General features: G+C 35.1%; 1 protein-coding gene and 1 pseudogene across 3 annotated transcripts in view; one reads left to right on the forward strand and one right to left on the reverse strand.

Moving 5' to 3' along the window:
- The window catches only part of FSTL5 (follistatin like 5), a 649,684-nt gene that overhangs the window by 301,372 nt on the left and 320,526 nt on the right, over nucleotides 1-27,786 (forward strand). For all 3 annotated transcript variants that reach the window (XM_024736115.1, XM_024736116.1, XM_024736117.1), the window contains exons 4-5: nucleotides 11,283-11,479; nucleotides 24,432-24,552. In XM_024736115.1, the coding sequence (XP_024591883.1) occupies nucleotides 11,283-11,479; nucleotides 24,432-24,552 (318 nt within the window). The remainder of the gene's footprint in view (nucleotides 1-11,282; nucleotides 11,480-24,431; nucleotides 24,553-27,786) is intronic.
- On the reverse strand, nucleotides 3,507-4,122 carry LOC112393756 (AP-3 complex subunit sigma-1 pseudogene; annotated as a pseudogene).

The following is a 27,786-nucleotide window of genomic DNA, read 5'->3' on the forward strand; positions in this document are numbered from 1 at the left end:
TGATTAGGTTCTGCATCAGTTCTCCATTTTTTTTTCTTTTTGAAAGCCAATAAGTTAGAGGGCTGGGGAAAACACTCAGCTTACCAAAGTACCTGTTATTCAGTCTCTAGGACTATTCATTTTCTCAATTTCTGGGAGACTTTCAAAATATATTTTATCAAGACTGATTAAATGGCTATTAATTATAGTTGTTACTAGTGGTACCTTATTTATTATACATGTTCAAAAGCATTGGGAACTATTATTAATTTCAATACACCTTTGCCACTACCATATTTTGGATAAAATGCTTTTATCATATCATGTACTTTCAATATAATTTTCACCTTAATGAACAAAATTAAGCTATAAATTTATGGAAAATGTTTGCCATTGACCTAACTAGGAAGTCGTCAACTGCCCATGAATCAAATCTGACCTATTTTCTGTCAGAAATATGACTGTTTTTCAGTTTTTGTTGGTGAAAAACTTGTTTTCAAATTTTTTTCTATTATTAACATCAGGAAATGTTTGTTTTCTCCAATATGTGGAATATTTACTATGTTTTGTTGAAAATATCTCCAAAGAACTATAATGAAAGAATGAAATTGTTCTATTTTTAAAAAAAGATTAATTTATCATTTCCCCTATATTTATTTACTCACTGTCTCATAAGCCTAATTTCTACAGAAGACACACACAGTGTATACTTAATGTAGAAACTTTCCAGTATTAATGACCCCATGTCCTCCTATTCACATCCCTTATATCATTTGTCCTCTGCCTTTGCTATCTCTTATAAATCTTTGGTCAAGGTCATGATGAGCTATTGTTAAACATGATGCATACCCATAAGAAAGTGTAGGATTAAATAAATGTTTGTTACTTATTGTGTGTGACTATGTGTAAATTAAAATAAAATGTCAAATAGTATCATATTTCTATGAATATGTACCACTGAGGAATTGAACAGATAACATTTATAGTCTTCCAGAAAAACAAAACAATAGATATTGCATGTAGGCAATATATGACCAAATGTTCTTAATATATAGTATTTTATGTTATTGCAGTTTCAGACAAAAATAGGGGTCCACTTTGGAAATATTCCATAGAATCATTATATAGTAGAGAATGGCAGTCCAGTTGAAGAAGTCTTCTGTCGATGACTGAACTATTTAACTGCTGCTACCAGGACTCTTGAGAGCATTGGGTGATCCTTTTATACAGAGAGACACAAATTGGTAGAATCGTTTGTGTTTATTTGGTTGGTTTGGGGTCAATGAGGAGGCAGTTAGCGCTAGCATCCATGCTATGACCAACTGAAATGTGAAATATCAAAGGATTCTCATTGGACGATGTCTCCTGAAGGTCAGCTGTTCTTAAAAGAAATAATGACAACACATAGTGACTACCCCAGGGACATGGTTTTTTACAGGTTACACTTATTCAAATAAATTATTTGTACATGATCATTGTATCAAGATAAAAAATCCAATAAAGTGATATTGCCCCCCACACATACAATACATACAAAAGATCTCTTCCCAAATCCAAGCTATAAATTGTTACATATACTAACCCACTTCAACGTTGAGCCTGTATGAAAGTATTTATCATAGAACAAAAGAACAACAATACTATAAATGGTACTGTTGTGACGTTTAGTGTATAATGGTATTTGAACATTTATTGTTGCTTAGAATTAGATGGACTTTGGAAAGAATATTTCTTTCTGTTAAATTCAATAGGATAAAGACATAGCTGGGGGTTGATGCCCATTCGTGACTATTATCTCTTTTGTTTGCTTGATGGAAAATAATGAAAAGCCTATATAGAAAATATATAAAGTAGAAATCCTGTTTTTTACTATCATTTTTGTATTTTTCTGTGATAAATAAGACAAAGAGTAACTGAGATATTCTGAGACAAGACATATATGAACTCTTGACTGAATAAGATATTCAGTGACCAGAAAAAGACATATGCTTATGCTCATAACCTGGAAACTTAACACCAAACTATAAACTTCAGGAAGAAAGTAACTCAACCTCAGTCTTTTACTGTATATAAATGTAGCATTAAACCTGATGCTTATAGAAGCGTACTATATTGCTGTAAGTATATTTCTGGGTTTGCTCCACACCAGGGCACTATGCTTAATGGCTGCTTGATCTACATTTCCCATCTAGAAGTATTACAGTGTCACTCTATCATTGTGGTTTATCACGTTTGCCTGTTGATATCTCCATTTGATTCATATTTTTGAAGTTATGTTGTTTAGACAGGCTTGGAGAGTCATTTCTGTCAATATTATGCAGCATTCCTAATGACTGTTGGGGAAATTAAAAATCCTGCCAACTGAAAGACCTCTCTCTCTCTCAGTGTAGCAGAGAAAAGACACATGATTTATTATTGAATATGTGTATTCATATACATGAATATGTGTATGCAGGCAGTCCTCAGAAAACTGTAAATTCTTGACAGAATTTCACACAAATTTGTAGAGTAACATAAAAGAAGGAATAATTAAAGCTTCTCTATCTTCTCAAGAGACAAATAGATGCAACTTGTGAGTCCCGTGTACCTCATGAGAAATGTGAGTTAACTAGTATGATGCGCTTACAATTGTTGGGTCAGAATTTTCTTAATCTTTCATGTAAAGTCAAATGTCAAGCCTGTTATTGGGCTTATTATGTTTCAAGGAGATGGTATAGTAATTGTACTTACTTCACAGGATCATTTTAAAGATTAAATGAGCTGTCTGTAAAGTACTTAGAACAGTGCCAGCACACAATAATTGCTGTGTATATATTGGATTAAAATCATTATATGCCTATGGCTTCACAGATATGAATAGCCTACCTTCTGTAAGATCAATGCAAACGATACAATTTTCATTGAAAACCACGTATTGGGTACTGTGATAAAATTATTGGACAAGATTATTTAGTGTTCAGAAATACAAAGGGTCCTGCTCTTAATGGAGTTACATGAGTCTTAGGTTTTTTTTTGGTTTGGTTTGTTTTTTTTTTTTGCTTTAGAAGTCCAGTTACCTTGGAGTTTATTTAATCTAAGAGAAAAAGTCATAATGTTTTCATGCAATACATACTTCGTTCTTTAAATAACAATTCTGACAAATAACAGAAAGAATTAAGGAATGCTGTATTTGTGATCCATACAAAACACGAACATTTTGGGTTATACATAATTTAAAGAAATGTCCCAAACACTTTTCAAAATACTGTAGTAGCCAATACATAGAGGCATGCCTTAGGTGGTCATAGGAATGCAGTTTAGAGAATAAAGAAAAAAATCACACTGTAACTACTCAATTTCTTCAAAATCACTGAGCAAGAAAAGCAACAATGAACTTCCATACTGATTTTACATGACTTCTATGCAGTACCTTGACTTAAATCCAAGAGCAGAAGACTCTCCTCCTCTATTTTTGGTAAACAGCTGCATGGTAAACTTAGATGACTTTTCCCCCAGATTTTACCTGGGAGTGGCCTTTTAAATTTTTTTTATTTAAAATAGGGCAGGTTTGGCACTTTTATACTGATGTCACCAATGTTAATATTTCTTGGGATCTCAGGAAGATTCGTATTCTTTACAGCTGATACAGCATGGGCTGGAGCTCCCGCTAAGCCAGCCTCAGATTTCTCCAGTTTATTTTGTGCAGCAATTTGTGTGACAATCTCATTCATGTTGGTCTCCAATACCATTCCCCCCATCACCATTTCTGCAAGAATGTTGTGAACCTTGTCTACATGGAAAATTAAATCCAGTTCACAGACGTTTTCAAAACACTTGTCTAATGTTTCCACAAATACTTGAATTAGATCTAAAATGTCAAGTTCATTTTCTGAAGAATCCACACAGAAGACGAAATATAATGTTGCATAATATCTATAAATCAGTTTGTTGTCAGATCCTCCAATTAATAATCCTCCTTCTAGGAAATTACAAACATTTTCATCTCTCTTAGATACCAAATGATGATGATTTGCTGTTGTGTATTTTCACTGTAGGGCTGGTAGAACTTGGAGAGCCGCGGCTTCCCGTGGTTGTTAAAGATGAGGATCGCCTTGATCATGGCTGAGCCGGGCCGACCCGGTGGGAGCTGGGGGCCAGGACGGGGGCGGGGGCGGGCACACGAGCCTAGCCTCGGGATCTCGCTGGCGATCCTTCCCCACCCGCCCCCTCCCGCACACGCGCGCGCCGAGTCTTAGTTTTGACTCTACTTGATTCAGGGATAGACACTTTTTCGTAACCTGATTACTTTTTTAAATTACTTTCATCAAATTTTTTAAAAATTCAAGAATATCCTTTATATATCTTTACTCCTTGAAATATTATAAATCCAGATAATATAAATCAAAATTAAAAATCTCTATAAAACACAGACTACCACAATGAGACCTGTAAGAACTGTATAGTATAATTTTTAAGGCAACATGCACTCATACTTTAACAGCAATTGCAAAAATGTGAAAAGATGAAAGTCCATCATATTGTGTACAAAATATTTGTAGAAAGGTTGCCAGAAAACAAACAATAATTAATTAGGAAAAACTTATTTCATAAACTGTTTGACATCATTAGCTACTTCTCACGTATTTTATAGGAGGTATGCCTTTTCATATGAAGCATACTGTATTTTCTTGGTTTTAACTATAAAGATAATGACTTAAAAGACTGTTAATTCACTAAACGTTAAAACACACACTTGAGCAATTGTGATTATTTTATTACAAGTTGTATTTATTTCAGGTAAGATAAATATACATTTTTCACTAAGGTTCCCAAGCATTCTAGAAAGCCATCATCATTGTATTGTGCTCTGTTTTATTTTGTTGTGTTTTCTGCCAGCATTCTCTGCATCTTTACTTTATAATATGTGATTCTGTTTGTGAGGGTGATGAGAGAGGGTGGGGATAGTAAGAGCTAAGCTGCCTACTTGCTCCAAAGTGTGTCACCTTTGAAGAATATAATTGAAAACAGAGCATGGGATGCCTAATCTCATCCCTCAAAAGCATTTTAATTAATGTTCTTTCAGGGTAAAGAGAGCAACGTGACCTGGTTACTAGAACACCTTTATTAAATTATAATACCACATTTGCCAAGCTAGAAAACCAAACCCCTTTTTAATACTGCTTGTATAGATGTAGGCAGTTGTCAATGACCATGTGGCATATAATTGAAAAAAGTTACATCATAAGGAACAAAGTATTTGGAGAATTAATATTTAACTCACAATACTTTCCTTTTATTTCCAGTAAGAGTAATTCCCAAAATTAATCAGTAAGCATGTCAATTGAATTAATTGTGTTTTTAATCATTTTCACTTAACTAGTCAACAACGTTTAAGGAGATGTTAAATTAAGCCAGATCACATTGTGTATGTGCAGAGAGTGGGGGAAAGGTTATGGAACCAATGTCTCTTGTAAAATATAGTCCCTCATTCATTTAAAAAATTCCCTGTAAGACAACGCGACGCAACTACACACCTATTGTAATGGTGAGTCCAAAACACTGACAACACCAAATGCTGGTGAGGGTTTGGAGCAACAGGAACTCTCATCCATTGTCGATGAGAATGCAAACTGGTACAGCCACTTTGGAAGACAGTTTGGTGATTTTGTACACAACTAAACATAATCTTACATGCAATCCAGTAATTATGCTCCTTAGGATAAGGATTTGAAAATTTAAGTCCACACAGATACCTAAACATGGATGTTTACAGCAGCTTTACTCGAAATTGCCAAAACTTGGAAGCAATAAAGATGTCCTTCAGTAGGTAAGTGGATAAATAAACTGTGGTCCATGCAGACAGTGGAATGTTATTCAGTGATAAAAAGAAATGAGCTAACAAGCCATGACACAAAGGAATCTTAAATGCATTGACTTCTCAGAAGCCAATCTGAGAAGTCTACATATTGTATACAATTCCAAATCTATGACAGTCTGGAAAAGGCAAAACTGTGGAGACAGTAAAAAGGTCAGTGTTTGTCAGGGGTTAAGGTGGATGGAGAGATGAATAGGCAGAGAGCACAGAGGATCTTTAGGGCAGTGAAACTACTCTGTAGATACAGGTGCACACATGTTATTATACATTTATTAAAACCCATGGAGTATATAACACCAAGAACCCTATGTACTAATGAACTCTAATATAGGGGTTTTTGTGACAATGGCATCACTGTAAGTTCATCAATTTTTGTGGGGAAGTTGATAGTGGGGGAGTCTGTGCATATGGGGGGGCAAAGGGTACATGGAAAATCTGTATTTTCTGCTCAATTTTTCTATGAAAATAAAACTGCTCTGAAAAGTAAAGTCTATTGTTTAAAAAAAATTCCCTCTCCATGAGGAAATCATGGCTCTTCAAATGTAGAAAGTTGTGAAGTGGTATGTGTAGGTGTGCTTGTATTAGTAAATTTCCAGAATTCGAATAGTATCTGAAACATAACAGTTTTACATTAATCTTATGTGTAACTGTAAACATGTTTTAATAAGAACTTTTAAGTAAAGTTTATGTAATATAAAACAATTTACACCATTAGATTTTCCATATTTTAGTAGATACTCCAGTTAAAGTTTATTTTAATTTTGTTCAGACTACTTTTAACCAAGATAATTTTAATTCCTTCAAACACACAGTTTAACAATGAGTTTAAAAATGAATTTAAATGTAATAGTTTTCCATGTTGAATTTATTCATAGATGCATATTAAATCAACATACTAAAGTTTTCATACATTCCTGATGTTATAAATGCAAAGTATTTTTCTAAAACACATTTTAGAAAATATTTACATTTTAAAAACTGTTTACATATGAAAAAGGTGTAAAAGTTTTCTTTTAACAATTGTTTAATAGTTTGATGAAAAAACAATTCCAGTATGCATTCTAATACATGAAAAGAATTGATGCTAAAATAAAAACATTTATTTGTATCCTTTTAATTTCTAATATTTCAGCTTATATTAGGATCATATTAATCAAATTTGAAATATAAATGCTAAAAAGAGACAAGTAATATTCTTATATGCTTAGATTTGATTATTTTTATGTTGAAAGGAATTGGTACTTCTTAATGATGGATGGAAGGGAAGGATAAAAGTGTAATTTCGAAGAGATAAGAACAAATTACAGGCTTTGAAAAAGTAGTGTTAAGCATAATTGATAGAATCTATAATTTTGAGCACTTATCATGTACTCAAAACTGATGGTGGTACTATCAGATATATAAAATGTAATTATCCTCAGTTCAGTAGAGTCTTGGAGAAGCCTTGCCAATACACAGGTGCGACCATTTGAAAGTCAGAGTCAGAATGAGAAACACAAATCTCACAGGATATCACTTACATGGGGAATCTAAAAAAGGGTACACATGAACCTATTTACAAAACAGAAACAGAGTCACAGATGTAGAAAACAAACTTATGGTTACCAAGGGGGAAAGCGGGGGAGGGAGGAGGGATAAACTGGGAGATTGGGATTGACATATACACACTGCTATATATAAAATAGGTAACCAAGAATAACTGCTGTACAGCATGAGGAACTCTACTCAATACTCTGTAATGACCTTTATGGGAACAGAATCTAAAAAAGAGCGGATATGTATATATGTATGACTGATTCACTTTGCTATACAGCAGAAACTAACACAACATTATAAATCAAGTATACTCTGATAAAAATTAATTAGAAAAAACAAGTGAGAACTTGTGCACATAATAAGAATACAGAAATATCATGCATGTTTTGGCCATGTGGCATTATCAAGCATGTTTTTTGTTTCACAAAATAGTTTAGTTGGAATAAAATTGTGAATCTATTACTTAAATGAGAAAAAAAGATAAAAAAAAAAAAGAAAGTCAGAGATTCTGCCTTCTTCCAGGCCCCACAAGACCTGGTGGATTTTAACTGCCCTTGAATCACTCTGAGTCCAGAGTCAGCACAGCCCTGGAATCTGCATTCATGGGCAGGAGGATGGTATAGGTACCATCAGGTGGCGACCTCATTCATCTTGTCCTCAGAACAGGCACAGCAGAGGTGATCTCTTACTGGTCTCCAAGAGCACCAAGTGAGTCCAGAAGTTTTCTTTCCTTTCGCTGCCTAATGCCAGCAGGTGTCAGGTTTCTTTTCCTAACACCATCGGTTGATTAAGTATTGAGAAAGGAATCCTACCAAAGCAAACAAATCAACAAACTAAAATTTCTTAACTTCCTTCTTGAAATTTTTCTTGGATGAGGCCATGATTTCTTAATATACATTGATGTTTATTTCTAGATATCTATTCCTATTCTTTTTCATTAATTCTATTTTTTATATTGATCCTTATTAAAAGGGTAGTAAACATTTAATATTTCCAAATCATCATTTTGTTTTTACTCATTTTAACCTATTGTAATAGGACTTTTCCATTTATTCACTAAAATTTCCCTTTATTGTCATCAATTACCTCCAACTTAAGGAATCTAATGAGCAGGTTTCATTTCTTATCTTATTTTTACTCTGAAACGTTTAACCTTTCATCACACCCTCTTTCTTGAAAAGTTCTTTTCCCGTTAGCTTCCTCTTCAGTACTTATAGTTTTCTTGTTATTTCTCAGATACTCCTTTTCTTTTTCTCTCTCTCCCATTGCAAGTTCTTTTTTATCTACCTGCAATTTAAGCAATGATATTGCCTGGAGTTTATAATTATATTTGTTTTTCACTTTCCAAATAATCCTTGGACAAATTTACTGAATCCATGTATAAGTTGATTTTAAACTCAGTTCTGAAGATGAGAAAAGTAGAGAATAAAGGCTAAAAGAGATGTTGCCTGGCTGTAAAAATCACTGTGCTCCTTTCTAGCTCTGTAATTTTGAACAAGTTATTTAATCTCTGTGTCTTAGTTCTTCATCTGTAAAATAGTGGTAATTATAAGGTCTTTCTTGTGGGATTGTCATGAGAGTTAAGTGATTTAATACATAAAAAGTTCCTGGCACATAGAAAGCCTGCATTACAGGTAATCTATATATTAATAATAGATGTAACTATTTATTACTAAAAAAAATCTGTAACAGCGATTATTTAAAATCTTTAAATTCTACAAAGTGTTACATAATTTTAGGACTGTTTATTGCACATTTCCATAGAATGTGAATGCTTTAACTGCAATGCTTTTATTTTTGTTTTCTTTGGATTGCCAGCAACTACCTCAATACCTGGACTTGTCAGGGAATTTACAATTTGGGAAAAAGTATCTAGAGAGAGCATGATGATGATTGTATTACTTGCTTTGATCAAAATTAGAGTGTAACAACCTAAAATTGTATCTCCTCACACCAAATATTAGTTAAAAGGTGTTCAGCACTTAAATTCTATTTCCCATGTTCTCACCTGCTCATCATGGATAGACACAGGTCACTTCCCCTAGACTCCATCCTCCTTCCCATCAGTCAAATGAAAGGACAGGCAGGTCCAAGGTCAAATACAGAAATCCCAGGGAGGGCTGTTCGAATGGTTTTCTCCCTCTTCCTGCTGCACACACACACACGCACACGTATTTGAAGGCTCCTCTTATGCATCTTTCACAGACACCAAAATTGTTACCTATCCCTCTGGACTTGATTACTTTTCTCTTTTGTCAGTGATTTCTGTTCTATTATGAAAACATATTATTATTCTTTACTGAGAACAGAATAGTGCAAAATTCACTTAATTTGTGGTACAAAGTTTACATCTTGTAAAAAATGAAGTTCTTGACAGGATTGCTAAACACTAAAATTGCTGAAAAACAGAAGCCATTTCACTGTTTTTGAAAAACAAGATAGCCTCTCATCTCTCTGGAAGAGATTGTTTTCCATCTTGTCGGGAAAAGGAATGCGACCCCAACCCCATGCTTCTCAGACATATATTTTAAAATCTTTAGAAATAATGTAGATTCTGTCACAGCTTAATTGTCAAAATGAACTACAACTCTAAAGTTAGGTTTCTTCCTAAAAAATATATTGTCAAAATTCTCAGCTAATATAATGCCTACTTTTTCATTTATAAATTACATTACACATTGTATTTTCTGTATACATTTTATATCACATTTGCTATCAATAGTAAGCACATTTCATTTCAATGTGTTATAGACATCAGCATGGAGACTGTTGTAAGAAAAATCCTTTGTAAAATAATGATGTCAAGATATTAGAGCAATTGCAGTTATTTTTGAAGATATTGAGCCAAGCAACTATTTCCATTAACTGTGAAGTTCCCAGTATTCTGCTGGTTATTTTATGGGAGATACTGAAAATCTGTAATGTGTTGTTACTTCAGTAAGCTCATACTTTAACTGTGGAAATGAAATTGACAGGTTAAGACTTCAAGATACAAAATGGAAACATATTTCATATTATACACCAAGACTCTAAACGGAGAAATAGATGAATATCAGAAAAATAAGTAAATAAATAAACTTTTGGAAGAAAACAAATATGAGCTTAGCATCATTAAAAATAGAATCAAGAGGGCTTCCCTGGTGGCGCAGTGGTTGAGAGTCCGCCTGCCGATGCAGGGGATGCGGGTTCGTGCCCCGGTCCGGGAGGATCCCACATGCCGCGGAGCGGCTGGGCCCGTGAGCCATGGCCGCTGAGCCTGCGCGTCTGGAGCCTGTGGTCCGCAACGGGAGAGGCCACAACAGTGAGAGGCCCGCGTACCGCAAAACAAAACAAAACAAAACAAAAAAAATAGAATCAAGAAAAAATGTAAATACACACAAACTTCTTCAAAACAAATCCAAATGTAAAAAATATATATATTTCCAATTAAAAACTTACTATACTCTTTTGGAGCCAGATATATATGTCAGTTTAAGCACAAAATCCAGCACAATCTAACCCTTTGTTTGGGTGAGCCATTTCATCTCTCTGAACCTCATGTTCAAAACCTGTGAAATTATCACCTATAGACATGTGTAGTGAGGAGTTAAACTAAGGTAGTGTATTTAAACATTGGAGCCAATTGAAGCTATCATGTTTTTCTATGTACATTCATAGAATCAATGACTTTGTCATCGAGAAAACACACAGTATTTGTGTTGTTATTGGATTTGATACTAATGAAAATTTTCTGTCCTCTCATGTAAATAGCCCATTCTTTTTTCCTTGTACAAGTGGTAAAGTATGCAAGTAGAAACATAAATATTATGTACAAAGTATGTTATCTACTAGATATCAGCTTAAAACATTAATAAAATAAATGATTCCTTTCTAATAATATTGTTTTGAAAATAACTTAGTTCTTTTGTTACAGGAGTTAACTGCGAGGCCACTGAATACAGCAAGATGAAAAGCATGCTTTTAGATTTACAAAATCAAAAGTATGTTACACAAGACAATGAAAACCCTAACGGTGATGACGTATTTCGGAAGAAGTTGCTGGTGGATCAAATGTTTAAATATTTTGATGCCGACAGTAATGGACTTGTAGATATCAATGAACTAACTCAGGTAAGATTAATGACTAAATTAACAAGCTAATTTAAGTATACCGTATGCAATATGTTTACATTTGTATGAATTTATGCTATATAAATAAAAATATTTTTATTCATATAAATTGACTATAGACATAAAATATTTTTAAGAGAAAAATTTGACTACTCTATCAGCAGTATTAATTTTAAGTAACATTTATATGATGTTGTACAATTTAAAAGAGATACCTACTTTTGACCGGTTTCTATACCTTAAATACCTAAAGGAATTGCCAGTTCTCTCTTATAGAGTTTATAAAATATCTCCAGATATGTTCTGGAGCTTTTGTAATGTTTCCAATTTTCTATCAGTCAATGGAAGCTTGTTTAGGTATTCAAGGGAATTACTGAACAGCAATTGAGTACAACTATAACATATTGTAAATAAGTGATTTAAGAAGGTATTCAATTATTGACCTACTCCAGTACTTTTTTAATTATCAAAGATCAGGTATATTAAATCTGATTTTAATATTATGTCGACATTATTAAATTTCATTTCTTTGAAAATTGCCACCAAAATGATACATATAGACAAACTGTTATTAAAGAGAAGAGAATATTTTAATAGACAAAAGGTCTTTATGTGAGCCATTTTGGAAAATTAGAAATATTTTAATGTGTGTGTTACTGAGACAGACTGCTGAAGGAAATTGAAATACCCAGATTTAAGAACCTAAATTACTTGTGAATAGTGATGGAAATGTAAAATGATGGACATAAAATTGCTCCACAAATATATATAGGTTTTTAGGGAGCAAAGGAGAGAATAAGCCACTCCAGGGCGACTAGGAGATTGGTGATAGCCCTGAGGAGTGTTTCTGAGTCCATTGTAATTCCTATAGTGGATCTTAAGGTGGATTTTGCTGCTGTGCTTAACAGGAAATATAGTTTTCAAAAAAAAAATTCAATTGTCTATTTCCACAACATCATGCCATTCACATTTCATATTTAATTTTACGGGTTACTTAAAAAAATCCAACAATGTGGAATATCGGTCTTACTATGCAAGTATTTCAAGTTTTAGGATAGTGTAACTTAGCTTAGAGACTTCATATCAAAGTGACCTTGTGAGCAAATTGACTTGTCATTCTAGGTAATTAAAAAACACACCGTTTTCATTATCTTCTTTAATTCAGCTTACATTTAATGAGTAGTTACTAAGTCCCAGGCCCTGGGATTCAAGGAATGAAACTCTGGAATTTTAAGGTAAAGTTAGACCACTTTTAATTAAGATATTCATGTTGTCATACATGTCATAATTTATTTTTCAAGAATGAAACTCTTTAGAATTTTACATTTCTAGTAATGACATAATTCAGTTAAAATGAATTTATAATTAAGGTATGTCACTTGGATCTATGCATGGCTGACATATTCAAATATATTGTGTTTTTGGTTTTGTTTCTTACTTTTTTATTTTATAATAGTTTTTAGTGTTCGTTAACATGTCTACACTACTTTAACCAGTGGTTGGGTGTGACACATGATCTGACCAAATCTAGGACCCACTTCTGAGTCCAAAAAGAAAATTGCTCATCACTGAAAAATGGCATTGACATCACTCACCTATAATTGTTTCAAGTTTCTGCTACATCCGAGTTTATATTAGTTTCCTAGGGTGGCCATAACAAAGTACCGCAAACTGGGTGGCTCAGACAACCTCTCTGTCAGTTCTGGAGGCTCAGCGTCTGAGATGGAGGTGTTGGCAGGGCTATGCTCTATCTGAAGCCTCTTGCGGGGGAGAGTCTTTTCTTGTCTCTTTCAGCTTCCGGTAGTGCCAGGCATTCCTTGGCTTGTAGGTGCATCACTCTAGTCCCTTCCTCTGCAGTCAAATAGCTTCTCTCTGTGTATTTGTTTTCACATCATTTTGTCCCTTCTTCAAAGATACCAGTCATATTGGACTGAAGGTCCACCCTACTCTAGCAGGACCACATCTTACAGTATCTAATTACATCTTCAATGACCCTATTTCCAAAAAAGTTTACATTCTGAAGTCCTCAGGGTTAAGACTTGAACATATCTTTGGGGAGGACAGAGCACAACCCATAATAAAGTCATCTGCTACAACGTTTAGTTTTGTTTTTCCTGTTACCTTTGATTTGGATTTGCTTTTACATCTGAAAAGTGCCCTTCCAATTCATCTGAAAGTTATCATGTGAGAGCAGAAAGGATCTTCAGAATCCTGTTTATATGTTGACCATCCACAAGGTACAGGCAAGGAAGGATCTGGGGAGGTAATACTTACTAACCCCTGAAGACATGCCCCAGTCCTTCCTTCAGCTTTATAGAGTGGAAATGTTAGTGTCTCACCTGTCAGCAATCAGCTATGAAAAAACCAGAAGGTTGTAACTGACGCCGTGGAAAAGATATAATACATTTCTAGCTCTTATGAGCATAAATATTGTTTTTGACTTGTGTCTTTTTAGGTTACAGCTGCTTTTAAAGAACTTGTATTCCAAGTATTATAATATTAAAGTCAAATATATGACTTTAAAAATCAGCTTGGAAACATATAATATCCTCATTTAATATCAAGTTTCAAAATAATTTAAATTAAAAGAGTAAAAGGATAAAGGATCTTAATGGTGTCTGCTAATAATTTACAAGCTATTATTAGCAGAAATGTAATCTGTAATTCCAAGATACTGCCAATGACAAGTAAAAATTAATGAACGTAATTTGGCTTTGAGGTTTTATAAATTCAGCATAAAAGCTGGCTGCCCGTGTTCTGTTCATACTCCACATAATGAATATATATTCTAAAGTTTCTCTTGCAGATTTTCAAGTAAATTAGAAACTAGAGGTAGTTGAGAGAAGAAAGAGATAATAAAAAGCAATAGTTAAAGGGGGTAAGATCTATAGTATCACAGTTTAAGAACTTTGATTATAGAACCTGGACTCATATCTACTACTTAATTCCTGTGCAACCTTTAGCAAATGACCCAAACTCTCTGTGTCCCAACTTCCCTTTCTACATATCAACAATGATAATAACACCTAGTATGTAAGCTGGATGTGATATTGATATTATTTTGAAAATGTAGACTTCTTAGAAACATAACTAGCACATAGAAAACATGATGTAATTGTTAGCTCTAGTTAAATTTTCCAATCTAAGTTTGTGGAGGATTATCCGTGGAGGATAATGGAAATACAAAGAGGGCACACATGCTTGAGTTAGTGGATAAGCAACTGATCAATATTTCCATCCAGTTCATCCTTTGCATTTTTAAAAAATGTATTTATTTATGGCTGTGTTGGGTCTTCGTTTCTGTGCATGGGCTTTCTCTAGTTGTGGCAAGCGGGGGCCACTCTTCATCACGGTGCGCAGGCCTCTCACTATCGCGGCCTCTGTTGTTGCGGAGCACAGGCTCAGTAATTGTGGCTCACGGGCCCAGTCGCTCCGCAGCATGTGGGATCTTCCCAGACCAGGGCTCGAACCCGTGTCCCCTGCATTGGCAGGCAGATTCTCAACCACTACACCACCAGGGAAACCCTGCATTTTTTAATGTTTACAATCGGCTGATAGGTGACAACAAATCGGCCATTATAACCCAGAAATCTATGTACACATTATTAAATATGCAAACATTTTAATACCAATTTTCACAATGAAAAAATGTTTCTTACAAAAGAAGAAAAATAGTTTGGTTATTCCAAGAAATTAGGAAAACTAAATGGTAGCATGTTTTATTTATTTATTCATTATTTATTTTGCTCCTATCATTTGAAGTACTCATCTGCTTATCTCACGTAGCTAATATGAATGTTGTTAAATCCTGAGTTCTAGGCTAGAGACACGTACATGGCATCATTCTGCAACCACTGTGGTGCTGGGCATTTTTCTCCAGAGTATATAGTGCCCCCGTCTTTACAGATATGATGTTAAATTGAACTAAACTTTAAATAAATATCATATATATTTTGTTTTTAAGATGCTGATATATATTATACTAAAATATCCTTACCTGTCAAACTGTAAAATACCTAGTTTTGTGCAGTTTTTTCTTGCCCATAAAACCAAGTTATAAGAAATAATTGAAAGCAATATCTTGATTAAGACAGACATAGATGTGTTATGAAAGAAACAATATGCTTTAATTGACTGTATTTTACAATTTAAACATTTTAAAAATATATAAGTCCTCAGTTAGTATAGTACAGTAACTGAGTACTGATAATAGTAGTAGTAATTGTAATAATAGTATTACGTTTCTATAATCCAGATGTCTGTCATTCCCTTTGCATTTCTCTTTGAGCTACACACACACACACACACACACACACACACACACACACACACACACAATCCATTTGCAAAAAGCAATATGTACTTGGTTGAATGACTGAAGATGTATAGGGTGGTAGAGGATGGGATTATATCACATATTACACAAATCACACATTGAAATCCAGTTTAGATGAAGCACTTTGTACACTTTTCTTTTCCTTGTGCTCTGTCCAGATCATACCTTGCATTTTCTGTACCACAGATGCAGGACCCAAGTCTATCTCTCAGTTTCAACTCCTTAATTTTCCCTGGGGCTCCAAATTCCTTATCACTCAAAACAATATAGTTCTGTTTTATTTATATTCTCCCCCTAAATGTGTATAACCAAATACATCACTTTCATTAGTCGCCAACATCTATGTGCCTTTCTTAAAAACTAATGGCAAGTTATAGAATATAATAACACCAATATCAAAAACCGATATGTGCAAGAGGGAGGGGATATGGGGATATATGTGTACGTATAGCTGATGCACTTTGTTATACAGCAGAAACTAACACACCATTGTAAAGCAATTGTATTCCAATAAAGATGTTAAAAAAAAATAAAGCAATATCTGGCACAGTCTTTCCTTTGGCAAATAAGTCTTCAATCCCTGAGACTAGTAGAAATTCTTATCTTCTGTCTTCTGCCTTATTTTTTATACCCTCAGAACCAAGCGAACTCCCACCTCTCTCTCTTTCCCCAAGTGTGTATTATGTCCATTTTCACCCTTGGTGAGGATTTTTGCCTTCCTGAGGGACATGGGGTTGGATGACAGGGGAGAGTGTGGGAGCATTTTTACAGGAACAGAACAGCTCATCACTCTCTCCTCTCCCATATACATGTCTTAATTACTATATGACAAAGGTAATATTTCAATCACATTTAAAGTATTTGTTGAGCATTCTTGTTTTAAGATGTCTATTCTCTCTTTATTGACAATGGGTAAATGGAAATTTAATTTACTTTAGTCTAGGCAGCCCTGTATCTTTTCTTAAATCTGTGCTATACTGCCTGGGTCCTATCCAGAATGAGGTGGTAGAACTGAGTGGTCTCAGCCAGTAACCAGTTCTATGCACTAAAGGCAAAATCAAATTTTCTGGCTCTTCCCAAAGACCAGGCTGACGGTGTGAAACCTTTGCTTGTTTGGTGTTCTCTCTTAGTTCCATTCCCCAAATCTAAACAAGTGTCTGAGGTTCATCTCTATTATCTGTATCTCTTTCCTGCTTCTCTTAAATTGCCTTCTCCAACAGCAAGAATCCAGGGCTCTCTTTGGGTCTATGGTGAAATCTGAGCTTTACTAATGCTCGCTTCAGTGAAAATTGTTCTTGTAGGAATATGCTCCAAATTTGCTTAATATTCAAATGTATGTCTCATAGGATAATAGCTCACGGAAAAAGCCTTAACAAATGTAAAGTATAGTCTTTATTTGAAACATAGTAACAAACAGGGTTTCTCCCCTAAGTATTGTGTATGTGACTAGTATGGTCAGCCACTCAGCTACACAGTAACACATTTCTGGTTTTAAGAACATATGTTATTCCAAAACAGACCTGTAATGCTTGAAATAAGGATTTCAGGATGAAGTGACCTAAGGTATGATCACATTCCTTTTGGTAGGCTGGCACGTGGGAAAAGGTCATTGGAAGAGAGAAGGTTAATGATCATTTGCTATGAAAAGAAGCATAGAACTCTTCCTGGTGGTTTATTCATATGCATTTTGAAGTTTCTGGGGATATTGATAAAGAGTTAAGGTAGACAGAAATATTGTGAATTGAGGGGTAAATCATTGGTGAATTATGGGGAGAGAATAGGAAAGAATTATGTAACTGAATGACCTGACATTCAAAGGAGTAGCTTCTATTTATCATCCATCCATCTGTCTATATATCTATCTATCTATCTATCTATCTATCTATCTGATGAAAGAAAATTCATTTGGGAGGAGGAAGAAATCCAGAAGTGCCAATAGGGAAGCATTTAATTTTTGACCATCTTCCTTCCATTGAGGTAGAATAGACGTGAGAAAATAATTAGTCTCCAATTGTTAAAATTATTGGACAACTGGTTTTCTTAAGGGGTAGCCAGATTTTCTTAAAGTCAGTATGGTGAAGAACATGTTTTCATAAAAATAGAAGCCAAAAGAGAATTTTCTGATCAGAGAGCAGGATTTACAGAGGATACTATGATGGGTTTGAGTTGGAAAGGAAATGAGATTAGGTCAGATTGGGAAGTGTGCAGAGCAATATGGGAAGACTTGGATTTTATAGGGTCACAGAGATTAACCAGGGTTAGAAGCACAAGAGAATTTGTATAAATTGTCCCTTAGAGAAAGGACAACTACTTCTTGCATCATGGTTCCTCAGAGTAAAATGAGGGGATACATACGCAGACTTCACTCAGCAGAATGGCACCCTTGAGTTTATTAGCAATGTTAAAAGATAAACTGAAGCATATTAAAATGTTGTGTTTATCTGAGCAAAAATCCATTCAAATCTGGCAGCGCCATACCAAAAGGTGTTAGAAGCATTCTGCGGACGGGAGCTAGGGAAAACTTTTACAGAGAGAAGGTGAAAGCAAAGTAAGGAAAGTACTAATTGGCTACAGATTAAAGCCTAGTTGTTGTCCTTAGGACTGGTTGTCCTTAGGTGTTGATTTCATAACCTTGAGGCATTTACAGGTTTAGGGGTTGGTTGTATTGTATGTGCCAAGCCAACCTCAGCCTAAAATTCTCCTTGCTTAATTTAAGAGCAGCCAACGTAGAGCTCTTGAAGTGAAATGGTGCTAATGGCTTGGCAAATGTGTTCCTCAGCCTTCTCCCCGTTTCATAAAATAACCGCCCATGGAGTTTAAGTATGCAAAGTCATTCCCTTGTGAGTCTGAGTTTAAATTAGCAGCTGTATTGAGTATATTGATTTAGCTTTTTTCTTCATTTAGGTTCTGTCGTCTTAATAAGCTGATTCACATTAGGAATACATATTAGAATGAAATATTTCCTTAATGTGCACACATGACAACTGTTTATTAAAATAATAAAAGGAACTACTTGTTCTCAGGATTTAGATTATTATGTTATATATATTTGACTTAAAGAGCCATTTGCTCAATGACTACCATATGTGAATTCATTTACAAAATTAAATAAAAAAGCAAGAATAAATAACGCTAGATATTTTTAAGCTAACAGGATAGGCATGGTGCTGATGTCTCTGCAGACTTTGTACATATCCATTTTCTTAAAAATTTATTAGAACTGCTACATAGGGAATGGGCAGTTAGTCTTTATTTTGAGTTGTTAAGCCTATTACAGTTTTAAAGATTTTTAAAAGGGTTCTTTTAGCTAGTCAACATATTTATGTATAATGAGATTGGTAAGAATTGTTTTACCCCACAGATAAAATGCTATTTTAGTGGAAACAAACTAAATGCAAATAAATAAGCCTTTGTTTGGGTAGAGAAGGAGATAAGTGAGGACTGTCTGGGAGTGCCATGGTAATTAATCCTATTCAACGTTTACAAACCCCATAAACCTGTCAGGTATACAAAATAAGGCAGCAGAAACCAGGTGTTAAAATGGCATTGGCAATGCCAGTAGGTAGATCCTAGTAGAACTGGGAATTTCCTTCCAAGGGCTAAGGATTTCAGAATAATAACAGCAACAATTAGCACTTAAAACAGAAAGGTAAGGCCTGTATTGTTGTGTTAGGTGTAGCTCAGGGCTCCAATTAATAAACAGTAATTTCAATTGTAGCTGGAAACCTTAGTAAGTAGTTTCAAATATTCTTTTTTTTTTTTTTTTTGCTTTAACTCTGTTCATAGTATCATAAGACAACTTGAAATTTAAAATTAAGTTTTTAAAAAATTTTAAATATATTGTTTGTAGCATTCTTTTAGAATGTCAAAGTATACTAAAAATGTTGGCATTCATGTTCAGAGAATCCCTGTGAGCCACATAGAATGCCTTAAAACTAAAATAGTTTTCATCCCACCAATTGTTTAATAATTTTATCTCTTCAGCTAGTCTTTCAAAATTAATGTTGGCCCTAATGATTTTTTAAGCGTCTTCTAACGTGTTAAGCATGTTACGAAACTTAAAAGAGAACTTAGAAGATGTGATTGTTTTATGCAATTCTTTTCTTTTAATATACCTATTGCAGGGTAGCATCAGTTATATATGAATAAACCATTATAATTTGTAATATTAATTATTTACCCTCTGTCCTTTCACATTGTTTATTTTTAAGCGCTGTTGACCATCCATAATTATCTTGTTTTTTTCAATTGATTACATGTTCCCACTCACCGTTTCTAGAATATTAACTCCATAAGGAAGTCATTCTTTCTTACTAATTAATCTCCAGTCCCTAGAACTATTCTTGGCATACGGTGGTTGTAAAGAAAGGAAAGAAAGAGGGATGGAGGAAGGGAGAGAGGGAGAAAGGAAGAAAGTGGATAAGAAGTAGTCTGGAGGACCAAGTAATAGAAGAGCCAACCTATACTGATGTGGGAGAAAGTTAAAAGCCAGTGCCTGGAGATGTGTATTGTTACCACAGGAGTCTGTTTATTTTCTGAGCCTTGGAGCCTTTCTGAGCCTACACATTTGTCAAGTAAAGGACTGAATATATCTACCTCTGCTTAACTTCACAAACGTGATAGACTTTCTTTAAAATAGAGGATCACTGAGCTCTAACTCTACTAAGACCATTGTGATTCTGACACAGGCATGATTAGTTTGAGAGAAATAGTTTCAAAGGATGAGGAAGAACTCAGATTACTTGAGCATTATCAATCGAAAAAAAAAAATGCACAACGTGAGAGCTGTGAGTTGTTTTATTTGGGGCAAAATGAGGACTATAGCCCGGGAGACAGCATTTCGGAGAGCTCTGAGAAACTGCTCCAAAGATTTTGGGGGGCAGGTCAGTATACATGTGATTTTGGTGAAGAGGGAGTACATGCAATCAAGCACATATTTTTTGCAGAAGGTTTCTGCTGGTCTCGTGAAGGTTACTCGTCACAAGGAACAGACGTCACCACAAAGGATTTTAGTGCTTTTCTAGATATGAGGAGATACAAGAATTGAGCTCATAAAATTGTCTCCTGAAAATATCTAACTATCTGAAGACCTGTTCTGCCACTTTTTTGCAGAGCACAGAGGGCCTCATTTCTGCTCTCCACCTGAACTTTCAGGGGGTGTTGAAGGTCAGCAGCTGCAGCAGCGCATGGTTTAATCCTTGTAGAGGGAACTGGCAAGTGCCAATTAGTAGTTGGCAGTATGAGTGGTATATCTCATGAGTTCATCTTTTCTCCCACTCCACCAAGGAGAGGAAAGAACAAGACACAAAACTGGAAGATTAGACTCCTCTGTCTTCCTACCCCCTACACAGATGGTCTCATCACCATGACCCGACTTGAGACCATCAAAATCAACTACACGTATCTTATTGCTTTTGTGAGTTAATATAATAAACCTGGATGTCCAAATCATGCCTTATCCCCAGAAATCTAATAACCATACATCTCTTAGCAGGGAGACAGCCCTCTACATCTACCTCTGGCACTTTCTATTTCTCTTTCCAGTTTTATTTATCTTTAGATAAGTTATCGTCATCTGAGATTCTGTGTAGTGTACAAGCATGTCTCAGAGATATTGCAGTTTGGTTCCAGACTACCACAGTATTGCAATAAAGCAAGTCACATAATTTTTGTTTGTTTGTTTCCTAGTGCATATAAGAGTGATTTTTACACTACACAATATTTTATTAAGTGTGCAATAACATTATGCCTAAAAAAACAATGTACTTACCTGAATTCAAAAGATACTTTGCAAATGAAACTGTGACTGGCCTCCTAGACTAAAGTTTCAACATAAGATACTTCAATGACAGTATATTCAGTGAGTCTGGCCTTGTCAAGAATCTCTAGTTCAGATGTAACACATGCATTCTGAGGAAGCTACAGTGGGAAGTCTTTGGAACCAGAGCCAGACGGTAAATGAAATAAATGTCCTACAAGTTTGGATCCCCAGCACCAGAGTGCTTAATGTATTACTACTATTTTGTTTTATACTTTCTTTCCCCCAGTCACACATTCAGCTCGTTAAGGCTATCAGAGCTCCAAATATCTGAAGCAGTTTTCCCAGGCTGGTTAAAAGGTCTATAGGAAAGTATCTTCCGCATTTGGAACACCCCAGAGTGGACCCATGCTCCCATCAGGAAACAAAGGAGAGAAAAAGTTACTAGGAAGCATGTCTTAAGTAGGCTATTTCATTGACCAAAAATGGACTAAATGAGGAAAACGTGTATTTAAAATATGGAAGAATGAGGGAGTGAGTCACCTCTCCCCTGTGCGTGGGCATGGCCAAGCATCTGTGAACAAGGATTTTTATAAAAAGCTCACTAGCCAGGACCATGCACTTTTCTAAAGCACATTCATTAAAACAGCATATCCAGCTGGAGTTTTATAATCATGATCAAATCAAGTTCAAGATCAAATCAAAAGCAAGCTAGTCTTATGTCAAAACCAGTTTCAAGGAAAAAAAGTAGGAGTCTGTTCTCTGGGTCTACACATGATTTAACTTGAGTGAAATATTAGAACAGAAATAAATATGAGACATGCAGTACAATGATGAAAGCTTCTCCCCCAACTTTCTGTTCCATCGTTTCACAAACAGGTACGTGACTAAAAGTCACTAAAAATAGTATTTAAATATCTGACCAAATCCTGGTGTCACTGCATCCTAAAAATTACTGCAGCGCTGGCACTGCAGGTCTTTAGGAAGAGTGTAGTGAGGTAAGATCAAACACACTGCCCCTCCGCTACCTGGGAAAAGTCACTTCCCGTTATCTAACGAATAACAGAGGGAGAGTGGTTGAGAGCGCCGTTGCTTTCTAAACAGAAAAGCAGTACTTGTTTCCCCATTAGGCTTACAGGAGAGATAGCTTCAGCCATTAGATAGTTTTGTTAATCCCTCCAGCTAGACTGTGCTAAAGCCTAGGGCTTTAATCCTCACTATTGACAATATCCATTTATATGGAAAGCAGATAAATCATTCACTTTCCTCCCCTTCTAAGGCAGCAAATGCCGCTTAGCCAATGAAATTTGAATCCAGTAAACAAGAAGAGAGAACACATGATGTGTAAAAGTCGTATTTAGCAGTGCAGGTGCTGTCATTGCATGTCACCACTCAGGTGGCTACAGGAGGGGCTGGAGCTTCTAGTGATCCATCGGCTAAGCTCCGTCCTCAGTGCTGTCTCTGCAGCTCATCCAAGCGCAGGCATAACAACTTCTAACTTATGGATGTTCCATAAAAGGTTAAAAATAGCTCTTTAGTAACTCCTGTCACCAGTCTGCCATTGCTGTGACAAAGCTTGACTCATCCCGCTCTACCAAAAGAAACAATAAAGGATCGTGAATATACAACTATAATGTGCACAAAGCTGGTGTGGAAGTCTGCAGTGAATTATTGTAAATGAGAAGCACATCAAATAAACATCATTATTTTTAACTTTGATTAGGTCTGAACGTATACTGTATGTCTTGCACTTGACGATATGTGTGTGTATAAGCATATACATGTTTTTATAAGTCTGCACAACAACCAGGAGAGATAGAGGTTACTATCTTTAATTTCTAATTGAGAAAAGGTTGAGTGACTTGCCAGATATTCTAGAACTATTAAGTGTCCTTGGCATGGTCTGAACCCAGAGCTGGATGACTTCAGAGTCTGTGTTTCCTGATTGCACCAACTTAAAAAAAAAAAGAAAAGAAAAACACGGGGAAGCAAAGCTCCAAGCAATATGAACCACTCCCTCTGTGGACAAATATGAAAGACCGTGGACACAGCTATGCAGCCACCCAGAATGAAAAGGAATGTTTGAAAAATCTTGGAGACCTCTTTTACCAGACAGGCTGTATCTGTCTGGTAAAAAACAGAGTATAAAAAAGCTACTGCCCCAGTCCATGGGACAGAGCACAGAGTAGAAAAGCAGTCTGGTGATTTTCCTCACCCATGCTTGGGTAGGTTTCCATGATCAATCGGTGCATTAATTCTATCTGGCTCCTGGAAACAGTCATTTGTTGAATAGCTCCTTTGTGACCCAGGGAGTTAATTCCGAATACCAAATGCCTTCATTTCCAGCTGGAAAGGAGTTTAGGCAGAAGAGAAAAAAAATACTAACTTCATTTTTTACAAATAATAGGAAGATGAAAGTTGGACCAAATTTCCTCACTATTTTTGTTGGAGAAGAGCTGTTCTATTTTGACATGGGTCACTGAGACACTGGAGGAAATTTTCATGTGCAGGTATTTCCTTGAGTCAATGTAAGTGGAGGAAAGGAAATGACTGAAATACAAAAATGTCCTTTTAGTGTTCAGATTTTCTGGGTCCTACTGGGAGATTTCTGTATTAGAAGATTCAGGCTAAATTCTAAGTACATATCTTAACGTCAAAGCAACTAAGTCAAATTTATACGTATATCTTTGAAACAGTTGAAAATAAATGTCCAGTAGCTGAAAACCCAGGTTTCTCATAGGTTCAGTTCTTTGCCCAACTACAGACTTAAATTACCTATTAAGTGATTTACATATAATTAATTATACTAAAGAAATGTTAAGACAGATATAATTGCCTGAATTTAATTTTCTTGTCAGGTGATAAAACAGGAAGAACTTGGCAAGGACCTTTCTGATTGTTCTTTGTATGATCTACTGAAATATGATGATTTTAACTCAGACAAGCACCTGGCTCTTGAAGAATTTTATAGAACATTCCGTGAGTATAAGATTCATTCTCTAATTCCTCTTTGTTCTTTTTTCTGTTTCTTTACCCAATTTGGTGTGTTTGCTTGATCTCAAAGTACAGACTGTTTCTTAAGAGAAGTATATAATTGAGATAATTTAAGTGTGTGGCTGTATTGAAACGAATGTAAAAGCTAAGGGAGTTATAATTCTAAAATGCAGAGCTGGAAATGTTTGATAACATTTACTATCAGTTCCTATTGATTCTAGTTTAAGATATTAATTCCACAATGATGCTTCCAAGGTTATTTTTAGAGTAGGAACAGCACTTCACTGTCACCATATATCAAAAACAATTATTTACATACTGACAATTTTTTTTATTTTATAGAAAAACCAAAGTTGATTAATAGATAAAGTTTGCATATGTGTTAAGAACAATAATTAGCATAAGAATTGAAAAGTATATTTATGTTAAGATATTTTGGAATCAATTATATATGTTTAAGATGCTTAAAGACTTCTTAAAATTGAGTATACTTTATAGAGCAAAGTTGTAAAGATGATTTGGTTAAAAAAGTGTATGACAGGTTATTCATTAAAAATAACTCAAAGAAAAAAGAGTAAGAGGCAAAAAACAGAAGGGAAAGTTTGGAGCTGTGTGTAAAAGAAAGAGAAAAAAAATCATTAAATTAACTGGTTGGTATTTGAAAATCACCAAGTAATGAAAGTTAAGTGAGATTTTAGATTGATAAATAGATGATAGATAGATGGATAATCTTCAGTATTTTTATATGCACTCACATATATAGGACTTTCCAAATATATACCTATGTATATATTTCTTTTTTACAAAAAGGTAGGAAATAGGATATGTACTTGGTATAAAAAGATGCTTTTTTTTTTTTTGCGGTACCCGGGCCTCTCACTGCTGTGGCCTCTCCCATTGCGGAGCACAGGCTCCGGATGTGCAGGCTCAGCGGCCATGGCTCACGGGCCCAGCCGCTCCGTGGTATGTTGGATCTTCCCAGACCGGGGCACGAACCCGTGTCCCCTGCATCGGCAGGCGGACTCTCAACCACTGCGCCACCAGGGAAGCCCAAAAGATCCTTTTTGAGTTATGCCTCTGTCATCCATCTGTTGTCTAATATTGGAAAAATTACTTAAATCTCTGAAAATTCATATAAATAAGGATAGTAACTACCACATGATCATTTTATATTAAAACACTGAATTATATTTTATGTAATATTTGAAACTAGCAAAGTAATAAATGTGAAATAGCTGCTTGTTACAAAGCTTTAAGGCAAGACGTCAGTATGCTCTTCAGATTTAATTAAACTGCATTTCCACTTTAAATTGCAAGCAGAATACAGTTGGGATATCTCGGTAAACAGTTAATCCTTTAAAGTGTGTCACAAGGCTAGAAAACTTTTCAAAGATAACAAGAAAGCAGCATTATCGTTCAATGATTATATGAAGAAACTGAAACACAGAGAAGTTAAGAACCAAGTGGCTGAGTTTATTATCAGACCTATGCCAAACCAGTTAAGAAGTCTATGTGTTTGCCACTAAACTTCACTCTGTAGTAGGCGTTGTTCTGTGTGCTTAGGATGACAGGAATATTATGGTTTATCAGGAAAAATTGTTTACATTAGATTATATTGTATACTATCGTGTAAGATACAAGGGGATAAATGTCATAGGAAGGCCTACGTAAAATATAAAGTGAACTAAGAATATAACCTCCAGCACTGGGAATCAAGGAGAGTTTATGAAAGTAGTAGCAATTGAATGGGTCTTCAGGATGAGTGGATTTGGACTTTAGGGGATGAGAGATGGGAGATGGACAAAGAGAAGAGTGTCAGGGAGGAAGAAATTTTCCTCTACCCTTCTGGGTCCTTTTGGCTGGTCTAAGAATCAAGTTCACATAAGGCAGATTAGCAGGAGAAAATCAAAATCTAATAACGTGTATACATGGGAGAGACCCAAGAAAACTGGGTAACTCACCAAAATGGCTGAAACCCTCACCTTAAATACCATTTTCAGCTAAAGACAAAAGAGGATGTTGAGGTAGGGATTTTGTGCTTCAAAGGGGAGGAAAGCAACACACATGGAGATGGAAAAACAAGTGTTTGGTAAATGAATGTTCTCTTAGCCCTGCACAAACAATGGGACACAGAGTTATTTTAAGAAGCAGACTTTGCTGAGTTCCTTTCTGTCCACACCCCTAGTTCATACTATGGTAACCTGTGGTGATAGCTCCCTTCCTGGAAGAGGTCCTCTATCCTCTTTCTTCAGGGCAGCTGGGGGAAGGTTGAAGTTACTTTCCAAGTCTTTCGGGCTTTGATTGTTTTCAGCTTGAAATAATATTAATACCAAAGAGACATTTGGGGGTGGCAGTTTTGCTCTCCTACATCAGCATAAATAAAATCTCTACTGCATGATACACCAGAGTATTTATAGAAACTAGTCCAACCGGAAGATCTCTTCCAGGTCTGAAAGTGTATGGAAATATATCAATTATCTTTACTAACTTATTTTATTAAACAGGCAGTCTAATCTACCAACTCCTATCCCCCACTCCCATAATATGAAGATACATGGATGTGGCTAAATAAAAGTAGTTGAAATCTATAGCAATAGCAGAAAATATTTTTAATGGTATACAAACTATCAAGCATCAATAAGAATTAAATTGTATGTTTACGTAGGATTTTTATTCAAAATATTGTTAATGGTGGAATAGTGGAGCTAGAAACTAATAAATACAATGAAAATAAAGTGTGAGTAATATGTTATTTTTATGGTAACACAGCAAAGACTGAATAATGATCTCTGGCAATATCAGTACAAAAGAATTTTCCCTAGAATACTGCTGCCTGCACCTATCGAGGGGAAAATGATGCTGTGTTTGGGATACGATTTGATATTGCTAAGGAAGGCAAGGTAGATCAGTATGTTGTAAAGATAAATAAAATTTGCAATTCAGAAATCTGAACCATCAATACAAACTTCAATAGAGACATAGTGAAACGTTGTTTTTAAAGGAGCTACAGTGTACTACAAACTATTGAATTTGGAGAGAAGAAAATCTATATGATTCTGTTAACAACTGGAAGGTAATATGGTAGCAATTTTATTGAAATTATTTATACTAAATGCAATGACGTTTAATGAAGATTGTAATGATTCTGCCATTCTGTCAAAATTATGTATAATGCAAATGGTCTACATTTTTAATATTTTGAATCATAAAGTGATATTT

The sequence above is a fragment of the Neophocaena asiaeorientalis genome, unplaced genomic scaffold (assembly GCF_003031525.2).
Source record: "Neophocaena asiaeorientalis asiaeorientalis breed wild unplaced genomic scaffold, Neophocaena_asiaeorientalis_V1.1 scaffold7, whole genome shotgun sequence".
In the NCBI taxonomy this organism is placed as follows: Eukaryota; Metazoa; Chordata; class Mammalia; order Artiodactyla; family Phocoenidae; genus Neophocaena; species Neophocaena asiaeorientalis.